This window comes from Oncorhynchus mykiss, chromosome 23 (assembly GCF_057628025.1).
Source record: "Oncorhynchus mykiss isolate SJ-2025 chromosome 23, ASM5762802v1, whole genome shotgun sequence".
NCBI lineage: Eukaryota > Metazoa > Chordata > Actinopteri > Salmoniformes > Salmonidae > Oncorhynchus > Oncorhynchus mykiss.
In genome coordinates, this window is record NC_143044.1 from 47743238 (window position 1) to 47764102 (window position 20865).

The following is a 20865-nucleotide window of genomic DNA, read 5'->3' on the forward strand; positions in this document are numbered from 1 at the left end:
ATAAATCCATCCTGGAATGAATAAAATACACACACAATATGATGATGATCATTGAAAGGTAAATGAATAACAGATTTCAAGTTGCTATCGTTTTTATAAAGTATACGGTAACTGGCACGGCTTTACATGGTGTAATGCATGTAATGCCAAAACGTCAACTCAAAGATACCCAGGTGTGTGACATTTTCCACTCAGGTGAGTTGGCCAGCCAGCCACGCAACACTAGAGCTACTGAAAACATGGCTGCTTCTGTACGGGTGAGGACGTGGAACAGCAAGGCTAGCTCAGTCAAACCCTGGCTCCTTCTTTTGACAGGGTTCATTTTATTGGGCGATGTAAATAGCGGGGTCATGGCAGCACCAGAACCGGGACAATGGAGTATTACAGTTGTCAATGTGAGTATTCAAATATTCAATTTATCTAGTTGTCAAGCTAAAGTTAGGTTTCGAGTTAACTAGCAAGAACAGCAGTGCGATTCATCCGTCCTAGCAATCTAGCGAGCCAGATTTTCTGTTCTTTAAAATTGAACATTAACAGTATTGATTGGTAATGCATTTTCCTGAACATATTCAGGCTATCGATTTGCACAAGCCATTGTACTGTCTATGCACCGTTAGCTATCTGGTGAGTGAGCTAACTAGTTAGCTAACGTTAGTTGGTTTAGGAATATTCTTTGAATGATATACCATGCTACCTCGGACAATTAGGCAAGCTGTTTTAGTTTAGACCATAGTTATAACGTTACCCCAAATGTTTTCTTAATGTATTGCCCAAACATAGCCGAGCTAGGTTAGGCAGCTACCTAACGTAACATACAACGTAGGCGGTATGTAAACAAATATCAGAGGGACCACTGTCCTGTACTGGGCTAGATCATTGCCTGCAATTTTGCCCCGATATAAGAAGTCTAACAACCATTTAGCTAGCTAATGTCCAGATTAGAACATGTAGCTAACTAGGCTATGCCAGAATTATATTGCTATAGTAACTATATAGCTAACGTTACAATGTCCAATGAATTGAAGGGGTAAGACAAACATCGTGTCTACCAGTCATTTGCTTTCAAGTCAGTGAAGTGAACAAGTGCACACTTTAGGAGGAAGGTTAGGTAGGCTAATTGGGACGTAGCCCCAATTTTCCATGGAGCTGGTCAGATGTCTGTCCACCACCATATCCTGTTGCAGAGTAATGTGAGAGCTGCCATTGCCTGCCTAGGGACTCCCAATAATGGTCACCAGGGCCCATATAAAGTGTCTGAGTAGGAATCAGTGCTGATCTAGGATCAGGTCCCCCGTCCTTTTAATCTCATTCATTGTGATCTGATCTTAAATCATCACTGTTACTCTGAGAGGATGGAGACATAGGTCACCAGACCAGTGCCTGTGTTTTGTTCCAGTGCTGGCATTAATCAGACCTGACTCTAGTGTAGGCCTATCACTCAGTTTATCTAACTAATGTAAACGCTGTTTCCTCTTCTTCTCAGACCTCAAGACCATTACTTTTGAGGAAATCCATGTATAAAGACACTGATATCAAATTGAAAGGTAAGATTAGCAGGTCCAGGATTTGTTTCAGACAGACTACCAAGCACTCCCAGGATCTGGATCACAGGAGGGATATGAAAGCGCCCAAAGAACTACCTCTGTAACACCAATTTATTGTTTCTCTTTACACCAATTTATTGTTTCTCTTTTAGTTGTGTCCTTTGGTTGTCCAGAGGAGATGACTTTTACCATTCAATGGTACTTGAAATACTATCCCTGCCACAATGAGTTCAATAATATTGAGGTAAGTAAAGTACAGGTAGTAATTACAGTAAGTGACTAGTACTAAGTTATAGGCTATTTAATGTCTATAGGCTGACATATATAGGTGTGGAGCAGAAAGTGAGTTTGCTGTAGTCATCTTTCATTATCAATACCTTGAACATTTTCTTAATGACTCATTTGTTTAGAATTCCTATGGTAGTGCCACATTTTGACAGTTGGTGTGAATTACCAGTTGACTATACTAACTGTAAGAGTTATTTTTAAATCCCGTAATTCCTCATAGGAAATGTATGTCTCCCTACATTCAACTACTAATAAATATGGTTGAATATTTTATGTATTAAATAGATGTGAAACATTGAATATGAATATAAATGATTACTTTAAAGGAAATGTATGAGAGGACGCCACTGAGTCGAGGACAGAGTATGGATCCTAACCCTCTAGGACAAGGGGAATGCATTGAGCACAAGCACAAGCCCTTGAGCTGCAACAATGACCTGCGATACTTCCCAATGCTAAATGTAAGGGCTTATAGGTTACATACATGAGTTCCATTACATTACAGTGCTTTTCACACTCCTGAGCTGGCCTGGTTACTCCTTTTCCATAGTAGCTGAAACTGTGCTGAAAGGGAAAGTGTGATAACGAAATATTTGGGTCGCCTCAATAGTTTGAAAAGGATATATTGGGAAGAATAATTTGTTTTGGAACTTTGCGTTTGACTTACTGACAACTTACTGTATGACAACTTTGTTTGTTTCAGAAAGCCAAGGCAGAACCACGGCCAGTTGTCCCTCCCATGGAAGGAGCAGCACCGGTGAGATGCTACGATGAGGTCATGATGTTTCACTGATGATGCATATAAAAAAACGTTTTACACACACACTTTCGGCTACATTGCAAGTTGCTAAGATTGTTGTCAATGACCGTTGGAGTTGGCATATACAGCATGCACAAAGAGATCTGGAACCAGACTATCACTTTTCACATTCTCATTTCTTCCTGCGTTCTTCATTGCATAATGCATTTAACCCCCTTTCAAAACAAATGTTGGTTCAATCCTACCCAGGGCTCAGATGAAAACTACACGAAATGGACGATGGAGGAGTACGACAAAGTCGGCGGTCTGAAGAACGGCAGTGTGTCGCTTAAACATGACGTCATCGCCACCACGTGGAAGGACGGCCCCTATCTGCTGGTGGTGGTGATTAAGTCTAACAAACAGGAAGCCAACTGGAATCTAACAGGTGGGTTCACTGCATTAACCCCAATTTCACTTCAACTGGGTTGTGTTCACCAGGCACCAGACGGAAGAATGCAGACTGAAACAGGGAGGGACCACCAGAACTAACAAGAGAATTGACTGTAATGGGAAGGTACTAGCTGGACTCTGCAACATTTTTACGGTGATCTACCCTAATGAACATGACCAAGTTATTGAATACTTGGAATGTTAAACTTGCTTGTGAGGCTTACCAAGACATTTTTTTAGTTTCTTTAGGCAGCCTAAATACTCATTAAAATTATATAAAGGACATTGGCCATTTTGATCACGTTGCTCCATGTTTAATTTTTAAAATATTATTTCACCTTTATTTGACCAGGTAGGCCAGTTGAGAACAAGTTCTCATTTACAACTGCGACCTGGCCAAGATAAAGCAAAGCAGTGCGACACAAACAACAGCACAGAGTTACACATGGAATGAACAAACATAGTCAATAACACAATATAAAAAAAAGTATCTATACAGTGTGTGCAAATGGCGTGAGGAGGTAAGGTAATAAATAGGTCATAGTAGCAAAGTAATTACAATTTAGCAAATTAACACAGGAGTGGCAGATGATGTGCAAGTAGAAATACTGGTGTGCAAAAAAAGTAAATTAAAACAATATGGAGATGAGGTAGGTAGATTAGATGGGCTGTGTACAGCTGCAGCGATCGGTTAGCTGCCCAGATAGCTGATGTTTAAGTTAGTGAGGGAGATATAATTCTCCAACTTCAGCGATTTAAATTTTTATGTTAAATTTGTACTTTTTTTGCAATTTGTTCCAGTCATTGGCAGAAAAGAACTGGAAGAAAAGGGGGCCAAAGGAGGTGTTGGCTTTGGGGATGACCAGTGAGATATACCTGCTGGAGCGCGTGCTACGTGTGGGTGTTATCGTGACCAGTGAGCTGAGATAAGGCGGAGCTTTACCTAGCAAAGACTTACAGATGACCTGGAGCCAGTGCGTCTGGCCCTCGAATATGTAGCGAGGGCCAGCCGACGAGAGCATACAGGCCGCAGTGGTGGGTGGTATATGGCACTGTGATTGACTGCATCCAGTTTGCTGAGTAGAGTGTTGGAGGCTTATTTGTAAATGACATCGCCAAAGTCAAGGATCGGTAGAATAGTCAGTTTTACGAGGGTATGTATGGCGGTGTGAGTGAAGGAGGCTTTGTTGTGAAATAGGAAGCCCGTTCCAGATGTAATTTTGGATTGGAGATGTTTACTATGAGGCTGGAAGGAGAGTTTACAGTCTAGCCAGACCTAGGTATTTGTAGTTGTCCACATATTCTAAGTCAGAACCGTCCATAGTAGTGATGTCGGGCGGGCGGGCGCGGGCAGCGATCGGTTGAAAATAATGCATTTAAAGCTTGTTTTAAGTGTCCAAAGAAGGGCCAGATGTATACAGAATGGTGTCGTCTGCGTAGAGGTGGATCAGGGAATCACCCGCAGCAAGAGCGACATCGTTGATATGTACAGAGAAAAGAGTTGGCCCGAGAATTGAACCCTGGGGTACCCCCATAGAGACCGCCAGAGGTCTGGACAGCAGGTCCTCCGATTTGACACACTGAACTCTGAGAAGTAGTTGGTGAGGCAGTCATTTGAGAAACCAAGGCTATTGAGTCTGCCAATAAGAATGAGGTGATTGATAGAGTTGAATGCCTTGGCCAGGTCGATGAAGACGGCTGCACAGTGCTGTCTTTTATCGATGGCGGTTATGATATCGTTTAGTACCTTGAGCGTGGCTGAGGTGCACCTGTGACCAGCTCGGAAACCATATTGCACAGCGGAGAAGGTACGGTGGGATTTGAAATGGTCAGTGATCTGTTTATTAACTTGGCTTTTGAAGACTTTAGAAAGGCAGGGCAGGATGGATATAGGTCTGTAACAGTTTGGGTCTAGAGTGTCAGCCCTTTGAAGAAGGGGATGACCGTGGCAGCTTTCCAACCTTTAGGGATCTCGGACGATACGAGAGGTTGAACAGACTGGTAATAGGGGTTGCAACATTGGCGGCGGATAATTTTAGAAAGAGAGGGTCTAGATTGTCTAGCCCAGCTGATTTGTACGGGTCCAGGTTTTGCAGCTCTTTCAGAACATCTGCTATCTGTATTTGGGTGAAGGAGAAGCTGGGGAGGCTTGGGCAAGTAGCTGCGGGGGGTGCGGAGCTGTTGGCCAGGGTTGGGGTAGCCAGGAGGTTGGCATGGCCAGCCGTAGAGAAATGCTTATTGAAATTATCGTGGATTTATCGGTGGTGACAGTGTTTCCTAGCCTCAGTGCAGTGGGTAGCTGGGAGGAGGTGCTGTTATTCTCCATTGACTTTGGTGTCCCAAAACGTTTATGATTTAGAGCTACAGGATGCAAATTTCTGTTCGAAAAAGTTAGCCTTTGTGTTCCTAACTGACTGCGTGTATTGGTTTCTGACTTCCCTGAAAAGTTGCAAATCGCTGGGACTATTCGATTCTAGTGCAGAACGCCACAGGAAGTTTATTGTAACCCTAATTATTGTGTTATGGATAGCTGATTGAGTCTTTATATTTCCAGTCAACGTCGTAATGAAAGGAACTCACGGCTACATCTCCATCACAGAATGGCCTCTCATGATCGTGAGTATACATACAATTAAACATAGTCAGTGACACATTGAATAAACAACAGTGGGATGCATTGCACCATGACATTTTAGCTCACGCTAATTTCCAGTGCTTGTCTCTAGCCACATATACATTGTAGGGTTAATCATTGTCATAGATATCAGACACCTGTTTTGTGTTGTCTTCATGTAATAATATATTAGCTGACTTTCATCCAAAGCTTTCAAGCACACAATCCTGCCGTTGCTTGTGGCATGCTCTACTAACTGAACCGTACAGGACCTTGTGGTTTGTTCAGAAAAATACCTGTCTGTTATTTTGTTTTAACACGCATCTCAGTTCTACATGGTGATGTGTACATCCTGTACGGTGTGCGTGTTACTCTGGTTTATGTATTCAGCCTGCTACTGGAAGAACCAATATTTTTCTCTCACTCTCACCCTTTGTCTCTGTCTCAGTTCTACATGGTGATGTGTACAGTGTACATCCTGTATGCGTTACTCTGGTTCCTGTGGGCTGCCTGCTACTGGAAGGACTTACTGCGGATCCAGTTCTGGATAGCTGGAGTCATCTTTCTGGGCATGGTGGAGAAGGCTGTGTTCTGTGCTGAGTACGAGAACACCAACGGTGTCGGGGCAGCTTGTAGGTCTACACTACAGTTACACCTAACTCTGTTCTCTGACTGGTTTATAGAAAGTACTAAGAGCCTCTGTATAGTAGCATGGTGGAATGGATCACATTGATCTGGTCCCAATTCCCTCCCTGCCCCTTGGCCCTAACCTTTCAATGTTGGCAGATCTGAAGGGTCTGGATAGGTATCAGCAGTATAGTGGTGGAGAGTCCACCATATTAATTCTACCTTACAGATTTTCAAACATCGCAGGCTTGGGGCCAAGGGGGAGGTTTGGGGAGTGTTATTATTCTGAGCAAGAGTTTTTCTGTCTCGTGTGAGAGAGAATTAATTCCAATGTGGATGTTTTTAGCTCCAGGCCTGTTGATCTTTGCTGAGCTCATCTCTGCCCTGAAGAGAACCCTGGCACGGCTGCTGGTCATTATCGTCAGTCTGGGATATGGTATAGTCAAGTAAGTTGAGAAAATAAAGGTCGTCACACACTCTTACTCCCTGTCCTTTGATAGGTGACCCCAGTTACGTTATCGCGCTGTATGTATTTAGTCATTTTTCCTGTGTTGTGTGCGTTTCCCATCAGACCTCGACTGGGTACAGTGATGCACAGAGTGGTGGGACTAGGTGTGATGTACTTTGCCTTTGCTGCCATCGAAGGTGTGCTTAGGATCACTGGGGTAAGGCTTATTCCTGATCTTGCTTACCTCCAGTGAGCTTGCATTTTGAATGTGAATCTTCATTTCTCAATGGCGTGCTGTTTTTCTAATGTGTGGGTTATGGGAATTATGTTCAATACGTGTGTATGCATTCACTAAAGGTTCGTGAAAATGGCCCCGCCCTCATCACATCCATTGTTCTAGCATTGATGGACTTCTGTGTCATCTGGTTCATATCCTTCCTTATTTAGAATATTTACCCCATAATGCACCTCTAGTGGTCTATCATAACTTAATGGCCTACTTGGCTGTATCACTTGTCTATCAGTGTTACAGAATGGCACCTTATTGTGTTGCATACTAATGATTCTCACTGAAAGTCATGATGCTGGGGTTATAATGTATCTTGTACAGTTTGGATTGTAAACTTATATTGTATATTAAATCATGTTTCACTAGGTAATTTTCTTTGGTTACTGCTGTTATTTTTCTCTCCCCCACTCACTCTCCATCACTTTCACCTTCTGTCTTCTCTCTTTCTTCCTCCCATTATTCCCACCTGTCTGTCCATCCTGTCTCTCTCAATCCCTTTCTTCTTTCTTCCTCTCAGGCGAAAGACTCTGACCTGGCTCTGTTGGCCAACATTCCTCTGGCTCTGCTTGACTCTTCTCTCTGCTGGTGGATATCCTTTGGTGTGCTTATAGCCCTGTTTGAGGCTACTCTGTCCCCTGGGGGCCCCCTTATCCCTACCGGGGCTTCTCTGGTCCTCAGCCTCCAGCCTGTCCACTGGAGCCCCCCCCCCCCCCCAATCCATGGTCCCTACCCAGGGCTACACCGTCCCTCCCTGTGCCAATCCAAAGGGTCTCTGCATGAGGGCAAATAATCTAATAATCTATTCTTGCACGCTATAGCACAGCTAGCTAACGCACAGCTAGCTAACCTGGAGGTCTGATAGTAGAGATCTAGTAGTCTGGGCCGAGCCCTTGGCCCCTATCCCTGCCTTGCATGTACACCTTGCATGTTATCATCCCTGCTGTTTTTTGCAAGGTTCTTCCATGATTCAAACCCCTGAGCTGACAAGGTACAAATCTGTTGTTCTGCCCCTGAACAGGCAGTTAACCCACTGTTCCTATCCCGTCCATTGAAAATAAGAATTTGTTCTTACCTGACTTGCCTAGTTAAATAAAGGTAAAATAAATCAAATTAAAAGGTCTGTTAGTTACATACTGTGAAGCACAGCTGCTGTTTCCTTGACTGCCCCCTAACATATTTGTGAGCCTGGCTCACACTATAAAGACACTGAAGCTGAGGAGAAACCCAGTGAAGCTGTCTCTCTACAGACATTTCACAAACACACTCATCTTTGCCATTATAGGTGAGTACAGCCAGGAAGACAATTTTCATGTTTTTATAGTTCATGAGTATCATAACACATTACTACTGTATAAGGCATTATGAACAATGTTATAAAGCAGTATATGTATGTAGCCTACTTCATACTTCATTCAGAATTAGTCTCACAATTGAATGGAAATGGTCTGATGCAGTTTTGGTTGTATTTTTTCCCCCACCTTCAGCTTCAATCATTTTCATGGTGTGGACGACGAAAAAATTCAGACTAGCCGACTGTCAATCTGTGAGTATGTCTTCTTGTAAATGGCAGCAAATGGTCCAGTTGTGTGATATCAAGTTTGACTGCTCTGTGCATTTCTTAAAGGTTCCAGGCAATGCAAATAGTCCGGGTAGCCATTTGATTATCTGTTCAGGAGTCTTATGGCTTGGGGGTAGAAGCTGTTTAGAAGCTTCTTGGACCTAGACTTGGTGCTCCGGTACCGCTTGCCATGCGGTAGCAGAGAGCACAGTCTATGACTAGGGTGGCCGGAGTTTTTGACAATATTTAGGGCCTTCCTCTGACACCACCTGGTATAGAGCTTGGCCCCAGTGATGTACTGGGCCATTCGCACTACCCTCTGGTGCCTTGCAGCTCAGCATTCAACTGCTGAGCAGTTGCCGTACCAGGCAGTTATGCAACCAGTCAGGATGCTCTCAATGGTGGCTCTGAGGACCCATGCCAAATCTTTTCAGTTTCCTGAGGGGGAATAGGTTTTGTCGTGCCGTCTTCGACTGTCTTGGTGTGCTTGGACCATCTTTGATGATGTGGACATCAAGGAGCTTGAAGCGCTCAACCTGTTCCACTACAGCACCGTCGATGAGATTGGGGGTGTGCTCGGTCCTCTTTCCTGTAGTCCACAGCTATCTCCTTTGTTTTGATTACGTTGAGGGAGAGGTTGTTGTCCTGCCACTGCACGGCCGGGTCTTTGACCACCTCCTTAAAGGCTGTGTTGTCGGTGATCAGGCCTACCACTGTTGTGTCATCGGCAAAATGAATGATGGTGTTGGACTCGCTCCTGGCCGTGCAGTCATGAGTGAACAGGGAGTACAGGAGGGGACTGAGCACGCACCCCTGAGGGGCCCCTGTGTTGAGGATCAGCATGACAGATGTGTTGTTACTACCTTTACCACCTGGGGGCGGCCCGTCAGGAAGTCCAGGATCCAGTTGCAGAGGGAGGTGTTTAGTCCCAGGGTCCTTAGCTTAGTGATGAGCTTTGAGGGCACTATGGTGTTCAAGGCTGAGCTGTTGTCAATGAATATCATTCTCACATAGGTGTTATTTGTCCAGGTGGGAAAGGGCAGTTTGGAGTGCAGTAGAGGTTGCATCATCTGTGAATCCGTTGGGGCGGTATGCAAATTAGAGTGTGTCTAGGGTTTCTGGGATAGTGGTGTTGTGAGCCATGACCGGCCTTTCGAAGCACTTCATGGCTACAGATGTGAGTGCTATGGGTTGGTAGTCATTTAGGCAGGTTACCTTAGTGTTCTTTGGCACAGGGACTATGGTGGTCTGCTTGAAACATGTTGGTATTACAGACTCAGAGATGTTTAAAATGTCAGTGAAGACACTTGTCAGCGCATGCTCGCAGTACACGTCCTGGTAATCCTTCTGTCCCTGCGACCTTGTGAATGTTGACCTGTATAAAGGTCTTACTCACATCGGCTGCGTGATCACACAGTCATCCGGAACAGCTGGTGCTCTCATGCATGTTTCAGTGTTATTTGCCTCGATGCGAGCTGTAGCTTGACCAGCTGTAACTATCAGTCGCACCACAGATGAAAGGTTACAAGTATTCTGCTTGAGATTTACATTGACATTTGTCATTTAGCAGACTCTCTTAGCAAAAGCTCAGGTTGCCCAGCCCGGCGGTGATACAATCTTCGGCAAAATCATTTGCAAGGAGATTCCTGCAAAAATATTATTTGAAGTTACTTACAGTAGTGAGTGCATACATTTTCATACTTTTCCCCCCATACTGGTCTCCTGTGGGAATCGAACCCACAACCCACTGGTTTATAAACAAAGCAAGGTGTAGATGCATGTGATGCCGGTTTTATATGACGTTGCATAAAGCCACAAGTAAATCCTTGGTATTGCCTGCCTCCTGAATCCAGGGACTTGACACAGTTCGAGGGGACCAGTAACTTTATGATCAACTCTATCAGTGTACCAGCTACAGTCATTTTTCATACTTGGGTCACCTTTCTTTGAACTGATACTGGTTTCATCCAAATATCATTACATTTGATGAAAACATAATTTTCACTGTTCAGGACTTAAGACATTCAATCAACGTATTGTAAAAAATGCCAGCTCAAGACTGCCGTATTGGGTCATGTATTGAACAGTATCATGGATGACATTGTTTGTATTATTCCATATAACAGGACTGGGTGGAGCTGTGGGTTGATGATGCCTTCTGGAGGTTCCTGTTCTCCATCATACTGCTGGTTATCATGTTCTTATGGAGACCCTCTGCTAACAACCAAAGGTGAGGTTACATGGTGTGTGTGGCTATCCTCGTGGGTACCTTTTTTATTAAACCTTTATTTAAACTAGGCAAGTCGGTTAAGAACAAATTCTTATTTTCAATGATGGCCTAGGAACAGTGGGTTAACTGCCTGTTCAGGGGCAGAATTCCCCACAAGGATAGTAAAAAAAAAGGGCAAAGTCTATTTTCAGGGTCAGGGAAAATAGGATTTTGAATGGAAGTACTTTTGAGGTCCCCACTAGGATAGTAATATCAAATGTGTGTGTGTCCTATATGTGGACAGTGTTGTATTGGAGAACGCCAAATAAAATTTTATTGGGGGGGGTAGCCATTTCATTAGTTGTTCAGGAGTCTTATGGATTGGGGGTAGAAGCTGTTGAGAAGCCTTTTGGACCTAGACTTGGCACTCCGGTACCGCTTGCCTTGCGGTAGCAGAGAAAACAGTCTGACTAGGGTGGCTGGAGTCTGACCATTTTTAGGGCCTTCCTCTGACACCGCCTGGTTGACAGGTCCTGGATGGCAGGAAGCTTGGCCCTAGTGATGTACTGGGCTGTACGCACTACCCTCTAGTGCCTTGCGGTCAGCTAACAACCAGCGTTGATGATTGACCTGCCTATTATATTAGTGAAATGTGCTTTGATCTAAGTGTGTGGAGACCATTGTCTACATCCTGCACCTTAGCTACCTTGTTGAGTGTGCTGTAGATTTATCAATGGCAATATGTTGACATATCACACTACCAACAGTCAGTCAGGGAGAAAGTGCCTCACCTTACCACCATTCCAAGCTTCAGAGGAAACACAAACTTAACACAGCCTTTAAATGTTCTGGAGCTTTATAACCATTTTTAAGGCTTTATAACTGTTCATACTGGAACTGTTCCTTTGTTCTCCTCAGATATGCGTTCACTCCACTGATGGATGACTCTGACGATGAGGAGATTGAGGAGTTCCTGGTGTCAGCTAATTTAGGTATTCTACATGTAGTTCTGTTTTTGTTTAACTTCTTTAGTGATAATGTGTTTGAACCTTGGTGATCTTTCTCTCCGTGTTTCTCTAAACACACACAGCTGATGGCATAAAGCTGAGAGCCTCCAACTTTAAGAGTGAGATGAACGGCTCAGCCAAGCCTTCAGGATCTAACCCGGTTAGTATCAAACCTTCAATTCAATTAATACAACTTGATTTGTTCCCTCAGGGAATTAAGTCCATTTCCAATTATCCAATCAATATGAACACTATCTCCACATATAAATACAGCATACCAACAAGCCAACCTTTTCTGTCAGTCAATAAAGTTTCACTTTCAGGTAACTGACACTCAAATGTTTGCTCTGACCTGTGATGCAATTCAAGAACAAAAATGACCTTCAAGAACAAATGACCATCTACTGTATATACTGAACATAAATATAAACGCAACATGTAAAGTGTTGGTTTCATGAGATGAAATAAAAGCACAAAAAGCTTCTCTCAAATTTTGTGCACAAATTAGTTTACATCCCTGTTTGTGAGCATTTCTCCTTTGCCAAGATAATACATCCACCTGACAGGTTAGGCATATCAAGAAGCTGATTAAACAGCATCATTACACAGGTGCACCTTGTGCTGGGGACAATAAAAGGCCACTAAAATGTGCAGTTTTGTCACAACGCAATGCCACAGATGTCTCAAGTTTTGAGGAAGCGTGCAATTGGTATGCTGACTACAGGAATGACCACCAGAGCTATTGGCAGAGAATTAAATGTTAATTTCTCTACCATAAACTGCGTCCAATGTAATTTTAGAGAATTTGGTAGTATGTCCATCCGGCCTCACAACTGCAGACCACGTGTAACCACACCAGCCCAGGACCTCAAAATCTGTCTTTTTCACCTGCGGCATCGACTGAGACAAACCACCCAGACAGCTGATAAACTGAGGAGTATTTCTGTCTGTAATAAAGCCCTTTTGTGGGGGAAAAACTAATTCTGATTGGCTGTGCCAGTGGTTAGGCCTGGCTCCCAATTGGATGGGCTTATGCCCTCCCAGGCATGTGAAAATCCATTGATTAGGTTCTAATGAATATATTTAAATTGACTGATTTCCTTATATAACCTGTAACTCAGGAACATTGTTGCGTTTTATGTTTTTGTTCAGTATTTTTAGTCTAGTGAATGACATTCGAGTTCAAACAACAGAGGGCAGCGTTGAGTAGTTATCTTTTCTCTTTTATTTTCACTCTTACCCACCTGTCCAGGATGAAGACTTGAAGTGGGTGGAAGAGAACATTCCTACCTCTCTAACAGACGTGTAAGCATCACTTATCAATAAATATTTCTATCAACACCAAAATAGCAGGTGTGTTTATAGCAGCGTTTTCCAAACTCTGTCCTCGGGACCCCAAAGGGTGCACGTTTTTACCCTAGCACTACACAGATGATTCAAATAACAACTAAACATCAGGCTTTGATCATTTGAATCAGCTGTGTAGTGTTAGGGTAAAAACCAAAACCTGCACCACTTGGGGTCCCCAGGACCGAGTTTGGGAAATCCTGGTTTAATGTGGTCACCATTATTAGGTGGTGGTTTCATAAAAACAAATGTTTTCTCCTTATTTTCCTCCATTGTAGAGCGTTGCCCGTCCTTCTTGATTCAGATGAGGTGTGTATATTTTTAACACAGGGTCATTTCTGTCAATGGCAAAATACACTGAGGATACAAAATATTAAGGACACCTGCTCTTTCCATGGCATGTGCTATCAGGTGAAAGATATGATCTCTTATTGATGTCACTTGCAGAGTCCATGCCCTCGGCGAATTAAGGCTTTTCTGAGGTCAAAAGGAGGAGGCAACTAAATATTAGGAAGGCTTTCCTAATAAGGGCGGCAGGTAGCCTAGTGGTTAGAGTGTTGGGCCAGTAACTGAAAGGTTGCTGGATCGAATCCCCTAGCTGACATGGTAAAAATCTGTTCTGCCCCTGAGCAAGGCAGTCAACCCACTGTTTCCGTTGATGGTGATTATGACAGCCTCCCACACCTCTCGGATTGAGGGGTTGGGTTAAATGCAGAAGACACATTTCAGTTGAATGCATTTAGTTGTACAACTGACTAGGTTTCCCCTAATATTTTGTAACTCAGAATATATGGTTTATTTCACTGTGCATTTCCTATAATGTTATTAAATTCCCAGTAGGCAATTTTATATGGACAGCCACTATGGTATTCGAGAGAGAGAGAGAGATATATATATATATATATTTTTTTTTCCACTGTATTCCTTACCTAGGAAATCATGACTACAAAATATGAAATGTCCAAGATGGAGTAACATGGGAAATCTTCCTACTACCCACGATGGATGCAGAGCATCTCTTCCTTCTGAGATTGGTTCCTCCTGCATGGCATGGAAGAGACAGATCACCAGGAGTGCGACACCTATCCCGTCCTAGGCCTGTTTAGGCTGACAGTCAGACCTTTGTCTACAATACTACTGGGGCTTAACACCTCTGACTTGGCGATCAGCAGGGTCCTCCTATTCATTGGGTATCAAATGGACGAAAACTGATTTTAACAGGAGGTACTACCTGAACTTGTCCAATAAGAAATGCTGGTTATAGTTTTCCGTTGCAAACATTTTTGCTGCAGTGTGCCCTAATGTGTTTAGCCCTCTCACCCTCTCCACAAACCAAGACATAACAATTGAGTGTGTCCCAAAGTGCACCCTATTCGGTGCCTTCGGAAAGTATTCAGACTCCTTTACTTTTTTTCACATTTCGTTACGTTACAGCCATATTCTAAAATTGATAAAATGTTGTTTTTTTCCCCCTCATCAAACTACACTCAATAACCCATAATGACTGAATGAAAATAGGTTTTTAGAATGTTTTGCAAAATAAAAGAACTGAAATATCACATTTCCATAAGAATTCAGACCCTTTACTCAGAACTTTGTTCAAGCATTTTTGGCAGAGATTACAGCCTCGAGTCTTCTTGGGTTTGACACTATAAGCCTGCCACTTCTGTATTTAGGGAGTTTCTCCCATTCTTCTCTGCAGATCCTCTCGAGCTCTGTCAGGTTGGAAGAGGAGTGTCGCTGCACAGTTTTTTTTTTACGGTCTCAAGTGATGTTAGATCGGGTTCAAGTCCATGCTCTGGCTGGGTCCCTCAAGGACATTCAGAGACTTGTCCTGAAGCCACTCCTGCATTGTCTTGGTTGTGTGTTTAGGGTCGTTATCCTGTTAGAAGGTGAACCTTTGCCCCAGTCTGAAGTCCTGAGCGCTCTGGAGCAGGTTTTCATCAAGGATCTCTCTGTACTTTGCTCTGTTCATCTTTCCGTTGATCCTGTCTAGTCTCCCACTCCCTACCGCTGAAAAACATCCCCACAGCATGATGCTGCCACCACCATGCTTCACCGTAGGGGATGGTGTCAGGTTTCCTCCAGATGTGACGCTTGACATCCAATCTTGGTTTCATCAGACCAGAGAATCTTGTTTCTTGTTTCTCTACCTTTTGGGAAACTCCAAGAGGGCTGTAATGTACTTTTTACTGAGGAGTGGCTTCTGTCTGGCCACTACCCTAAAGGCCTGATTGGTGGAGTGCTGCAGAAATGGTTATTCTTCTGGAAGGTTCTCCCATCGCCACAGAGGAACTCTGGAGCTGTGTGAGTCACCATCGGGTACTTGGTCACCTCTCTGACCAAGGTCCTTCTCCCTTGATTGCTCTAGAAAGTTCTTCCATTTAAGAATGATGGAGGGCACTGTGTATTTGGGGACTTTCAATGCTGCATACATTTTTTGGTACCCTTTCCCCAGATCTGTGCCTTGGCACAATCCTGTATCAACCCCTAAGGACAATTCCTTCGACAACATGGCTTGGTTTTTGCTCTGACTTGCACTGTCAACTGTGGGACCTTATATAGACTAGGGTGTGCCTTTCCAAATCATGTCCAATCAATTGAATCTACCACAGGTGGACTCCAATCAAGTTGTAGAAACATCTCAAGGATGATCGATGGAAACAGGATGCACCGGAGTTCAATTTCAAGTCTGATAGCAAAGGGTCAGAATACTTATGTAAATAAGGTATTTCTGTTTGTTTCATACATTTTCAAACATTTCTGAAATCCTCTTTTCACTTCGTCATTATGGGGTAATGGTCAAAAGTAGGGAACTATGGACCTGTGTGGCTCAGTTGGTACACCATGGTGATTGCAACGCCAGGGTTGTGGGTTCGATTCCCACTGGGCGTCCAGTACGATAAAGTATGAAGATGTATGCACTCACTTCTGTAAGTTGCTCTGGATAAGAGCATCTGCTAAATGACTATAATGTGTACAGGGAATAGGATGCCATTTGGGACAGTTTTTGTGATAAAACTTGACTTTATACTGTATCTTGGAGAGGGGAACAAGCTGGTATATTATTTATACACCAATTGGATACATTATGTAATATAGGACCAATGTGATATTTTGATGGATCATAATTCAGAGGTGTGTGTGTGTGTAGTGATTATTATATCTCACTGAGTGAAGCTTTATTGCTTCCTAACCAAAGTATAATGTGATGTGTTGTGTGGGGGAGAGTTGTCTGCATTGTGTTTTCTAGGCTGGGACATAGGATTCATTAGTTTAGTGTGTGTTACGCAGTACTAAACAGTAGTGTTGACGTAAGTGTAGGATCACAGGGCTTGGGTCTGTTCAGATTCTACACGACATTTCTATCTGATTGTCTGTCAGAAGAATAATGCTAGAGCCGACACAATTCCGTTCTATCTGCTATTGATGTTCAGAAAGTTTCACATCACTGATGCACCCCTTAGGTTGGTTAGTAGAGGCAGTACTTTAGTTGAGGCCCATGGCATTGAGAAGTTATAATGAATAATAAAGTGCTTGTTAAGCAAAATAACCAACAAGCATGTATTTAGAGATATAGGCTACAACAGTAGATGGGTCAAGTCTGAGTGTTTCCTGAAACCTCCAGATGGACAGCTGCTCTCATGAGAGGATCTGGAAGCTCATAGCTAGATGGTCAGCAGCGGTGGTGGTCTGGTCAGCATGTCCAAGGGCAGGCAGGTAGGCTGGCAGCTCCATGTCATCAGGGCGTCTCCGCCGTCTGCAGATTCCCTGTATTGGGACTGTGATGAGCTTTGAGATCCCCACAGAGTACAGTCATCACTTCAGAAGTATCCTCCAAAGTAATGAAAAGCTGTCCCACTGCCTCTTGGATCACTGTTGGTGAAAAGCAACCCTGAGTCATCGGTGTAATTCAAATGAAAACACACCGGCTAGCTAGCATTACCTAGCTTGTTGACAATGCTGATTTTCATACATTTCCTAGTGGTAGAAAAAGTACCCAATTATCATACTTGTGTAAAAGTAAAGATACCTTAATAGAAAATGACTCAAGTCAAAATCATCATAAGTATATTTAGAACTAAATACTTTTCCTCAAGTATCAAAATTAAATGTAATTGCTAACATATTCTTAAGTATCAAAAGTATAAATCATTTCAAATTCCTTATATTAAGCAAATCAGATGGCACCATTTTATTTTAATATACAGATAGCCAGGGGCACATTCTAATACTTAATTTACAAATGAAGCATGTGCGTTTAGTGAGTCTGCCAGGTCAGAGGCAGTAGGGTTCTTTAAGAATGTAGTGGAGTAAATGTAAAAGTTGCAGAAATATAAATAGTAAAGTACAGATACCCAAAAAAACTACTTCAGCAATACTTTAAAGTATTTTTACTTAAGTACTTTACACCACTACAATTTATGGGCATGACTCAAATTCATGATATCAAGACTTGATCTGTACTCATTTAGCTATTGAAAAATGTAAAACTTGGTACAAAATATTAAATATTATTACATATGTACATGAGTTCTCTGCCGAGGCTGCCACTAGGCACCATGGCAATTATATAACCCAGGAGCTCCGTAATACTATGGCTGACCATGTAAAAAAATCATTTCACTGCACCTATCAGGTGTATGTGACAAAACATATCTTTCTTTCTCCTGGTACCCTCCCCCTTTTTTTTTTACATTGTTTCTGCCCTAAATGGTATCCTATTCCCTATATAGTGCACTACTTTTGACCAGAGCCCTACGGGCCCTGGTATAAAGTAGTACACTAAACAGAGGATAGGGTGCCATTTGGGACTAATATTGGTCCTTGTTATTTCTTGTTTAAGTGTACTTCCACCTTGCTCCTGAGTTGCACAGTGGTCTAAGGCACTGCATCTCAGTGCTAGAGGTGTCACTACAGACCCTGGTTCGATTCCAGGCTGTATCACAACCGTCTGTGATTGATTGGGAGTCCCATAGGGCGGCGCACAATTGGCCCAGCGTCCTCCGGGTTAGGGTTTGGCCAGGGTAGGCTGTCATTGTAAACAAGAATTTGTTCTTAACTGACTTGCCTAGTTAAATATTTTTTTTTGGTATATCTGCTAAAGCCTCTAGTTTACTCTCTTGGTTAATTTATGGGGATATTGTTATTGTGTGTTTTAATTTGATCCCTGCTGTCTTTTCCTAAACTCATTTTAAAGGAGAAACTATTAGAAATGACAGTCTCTGGTTAATTCATGCATTTGTTTTGCCATTGAAAAGGGGATGTTGGTATGACTCCAACATAGCTATCCCAATCCCTATGTTTTGTAATAGTTGAACAGTTTCAAAGTACACATTTGTTGTCCGCCATTTATGAAAAGGTTCTGGTACTGGTGCCAGTTAAATGGTGTCTGTTGAAGTCTTCATATGCATGTTATGGTGTATGAGACGGCACAAATGTAGGGGTGTTAGTTTCATGTGGACCAACAATCCCAATCTTTATTTATCCAAGTAGGCCAGTTGAACAAGTTCTCATTTACAACTGCGATCTGGCCAAGATAAAGTAAAGCAGTGCAACAAAAACAACACTGTGTATGCAAATGTAGTAACATTAGGGAGTTACGGCAATAAATAGGCCATAGAGGTGAAATAATTACAATTTAGCATTAACACTGGAGTGATAGATGTGCAGATGATGATGTACAAATAGTCTTTTCACCCCAGTATATGGTTACCAGTGAACTGAGAAGGTGGAGCTTTACCTAGCGAAGACTTATAGATGACCTGGAGCCAGTGCGTTTGACGACGAATATGGAGTGAGGGCCAGCCAACGAGAGCATACAGGTCGGAGTGGTGGGTAGTATATGGATGGCACTGTGATAGACTGCATCCAATTTGCTGAGTAGAGTGTTAGAGGCTATTTTGTGAAGGACATCACCGAAGGCAAGGATCGGTAGGATAGTCAGTTTTACGAGGGTATGTTTGGCAGCACGAGTGAAGGAGGCTTTGTTGCGAAATAGGAAGCCGGTTCTATATTTAATTTTGGATTGGAGATGCTTAATGTGAGTCTGGAAGGAGAGTTTACAGTCTAACCAGACACCTAGGTATTTGTAGATGTCCACATATTCTAAAGTGATGCTGGATGGGTGGGCAGGTGCGGCAGCGATCGGTTGAAGAGCATGCATTTAGTTTTACTAGCATTTAAGAGCAGTTGGAGGCCATGGAAGGAGTGTTGTATGGCATTGAAGTTCATTTGTTAACAGTGTCCAAAGAAGGGCCGGATGTATACAAAATGGTGTCGTCTGCGTAGAGGTGGATCAGGGAATCACCAGCAGCAAGAGCGACATCATTGATATATACAGAGAAAAGAGTCGGCCTGAGAATTGAACCGTGTGGCAACCCCATAGAGACTGCCAGAGGTCCGGACAACAAGCCCTCTGATTTGACACACTGAACTCTATCTGAAAAGTAGTTGGTGAACCAGGCGAGGCAGTCATTTGAGAAACCAAGGCTATTGAGTCTGCCAATAAGAATGCGGTGATTGACAGAGTCGAAAGCCTTGGCCAGGTCGATGAAGACGGCTGCACAGTGCTGTCTTTTATTTGATTTGATTTATATCGTTTTGGACCTTGGATAGGCACAAGGGGTTTATGTTGGATTGGTTCATGATGTTGTCCTCTGCAGCCTAGGGACAAGGTTAGGGGGTTGTCCATTTACTCGTTCTCAACTCTCGACCTGTCCAGAAACAACCCCTACCCGCTAGATTTTCCAATCTTTCCCCTCAGATCTCGTGTGTAGGCAGTAGGGTCTAGGGATGCGTTTGGGAATCAGGCCTAGTGTATTTGGAGCTTTTTCTAACTTGTAGAAAATCAGAATTAGATGCGTCTTCTTACTCAGACCCTGGCTGCCTTCATGCTCATTCTTTCCCTGTCATGTAGCCTACGACTGTATTCACTTGTCTGTTATTTTCACAGAACAGTCTGGTTTTGGCTGACTGTTAGTTCTGTTGTTTCCTAAGTCACCAGGTGACTCAATATTTATTGCCTTGTACCTATTTTTGGAAGGTTTGTCTTCAGAACTATGCTTGAACATTTAATTCCAGGGCTGCTTCTGAAATGGCACCCTATTCCCTGTAGAGTGCACAACTTTTGGCCAGAGTTCTATTCACCCTGGTCAAAAGTAACTCACTAGATAGGTGCCATTTGGGAAGTACATATACATTTGCCTGTACGTCTATTTATTTCTGTTGACTTGGAGAGAAAGAGAATCTGTATTTCTGATTGTTATTGTAATACAATGGTTAATTTAATTGTAAATAAAACATGTTTATTTTACCAATATGTTTTTGTATTATTGCAGTAAAATACAGGAAAATATTATAACCACTGATCATTATAAGATCTTGGTTATTTCAGCGTCCTGAACCCAGCCATGATCTAGTCAGGCAGATGTGCTATCATCATATGACGTCATATTGGTGCTCTCACGAGGTGGTATACTGTACCATCTGGCAGGACTGTTCCCTCGGTCAGATTTCTTACCAAACCAATGTGTTCCTGTGTTGCCTGGGTGACGTTTTCTAGGAACTCAGTCCAGCTTTAAACTTACTCTTGAAAGTTGTAATAGTAGAATTCGGTTCCCCTTGTCATGTCAGTCATTGCATACCTTAGAGAGCTATTTGTAACTTGTCGGAAGTGTCCAGATCAAGTAGCCCGTGTCGGCTGTAAAACAATAAAATTTCCCATAGATATTGTATTTTTT

The 20865-nt window shown here is 42.9% G+C and overlaps 1 protein-coding gene across 3 annotated transcripts; it reads left to right on the forward strand.

Annotated features, from left to right (window-relative positions):
* Positions 1 to 195: 195 nt before the first annotated feature.
* On the forward strand, positions 196 to 20438 carry LOC110503004 (Golgi-pH regulating cation channel). 3 transcript variants are annotated; one of them, XM_090217553.1, is made up of 19 exons: positions 196 to 395; positions 1484 to 1544; positions 1697 to 1788; positions 2159 to 2293; positions 2536 to 2589; positions 2842 to 3019; positions 5579 to 5640; positions 6087 to 6270; positions 6612 to 6711; positions 6837 to 6930; positions 7071 to 7142; positions 8176 to 8284; positions 8487 to 8545; positions 10687 to 10790; positions 11688 to 11761; positions 11860 to 11936; positions 13029 to 13081; positions 13402 to 13432; positions 14057 to 20438. In XM_090217553.1, the coding sequence occupies exons 1-19, from the start codon at positions 240 to 242 to the stop codon at positions 14096 to 14098; spliced, it is 1737 nt and encodes a 578-aa protein (XP_090073679.1). In that variant the 5' UTR covers positions 196 to 239; the 3' UTR covers positions 14099 to 20438. The 3 variants fall into 3 exon arrangements, with proteins under 3 accessions (XP_090073679.1, XP_090073678.1, XP_021437042.2); XM_021581367.3 differs by lacking the exon at positions 7071 to 7142 and adding an exon at positions 7520 to 7591 and having other exon boundaries at positions 200 to 395; XM_090217552.1 differs by lacking the exons at positions 8176 to 8284; positions 8487 to 8545; positions 10687 to 10790; ... (3 more) ...; positions 13402 to 13432; positions 14057 to 20438 and having other exon boundaries at positions 7071 to 7591.
* The last annotated feature ends 427 nt before the right edge of the window (positions 20439 to 20865 follow it).

What these genes read in the sequence shown, in the direction of transcription:
- LOC110503004 (XM_090217553.1), top strand. Translation starts at nt 240, where the DNA reads ATGGCTGCTTCTGTACGGGTGAGGACGTGGAACAGCAAGGCTAGCTCA. An exon ending in CACTGATATCAAATTGAAAG is followed by an intron (nt 1,545 to 1,696) that starts GTAAGATTAGCA and finishes TTTCTCTTTTAG; the next exon opens with TTGTGTCCTTTGGTTGTCCA. An exon ending in CCTACCTCTCTAACAGACGT is followed by an intron (nt 13,082 to 13,401) that starts GTAAGCATCACT and finishes CCTCCATTGTAG; the next exon opens with AGCGTTGCCCGTCCTTCTTG.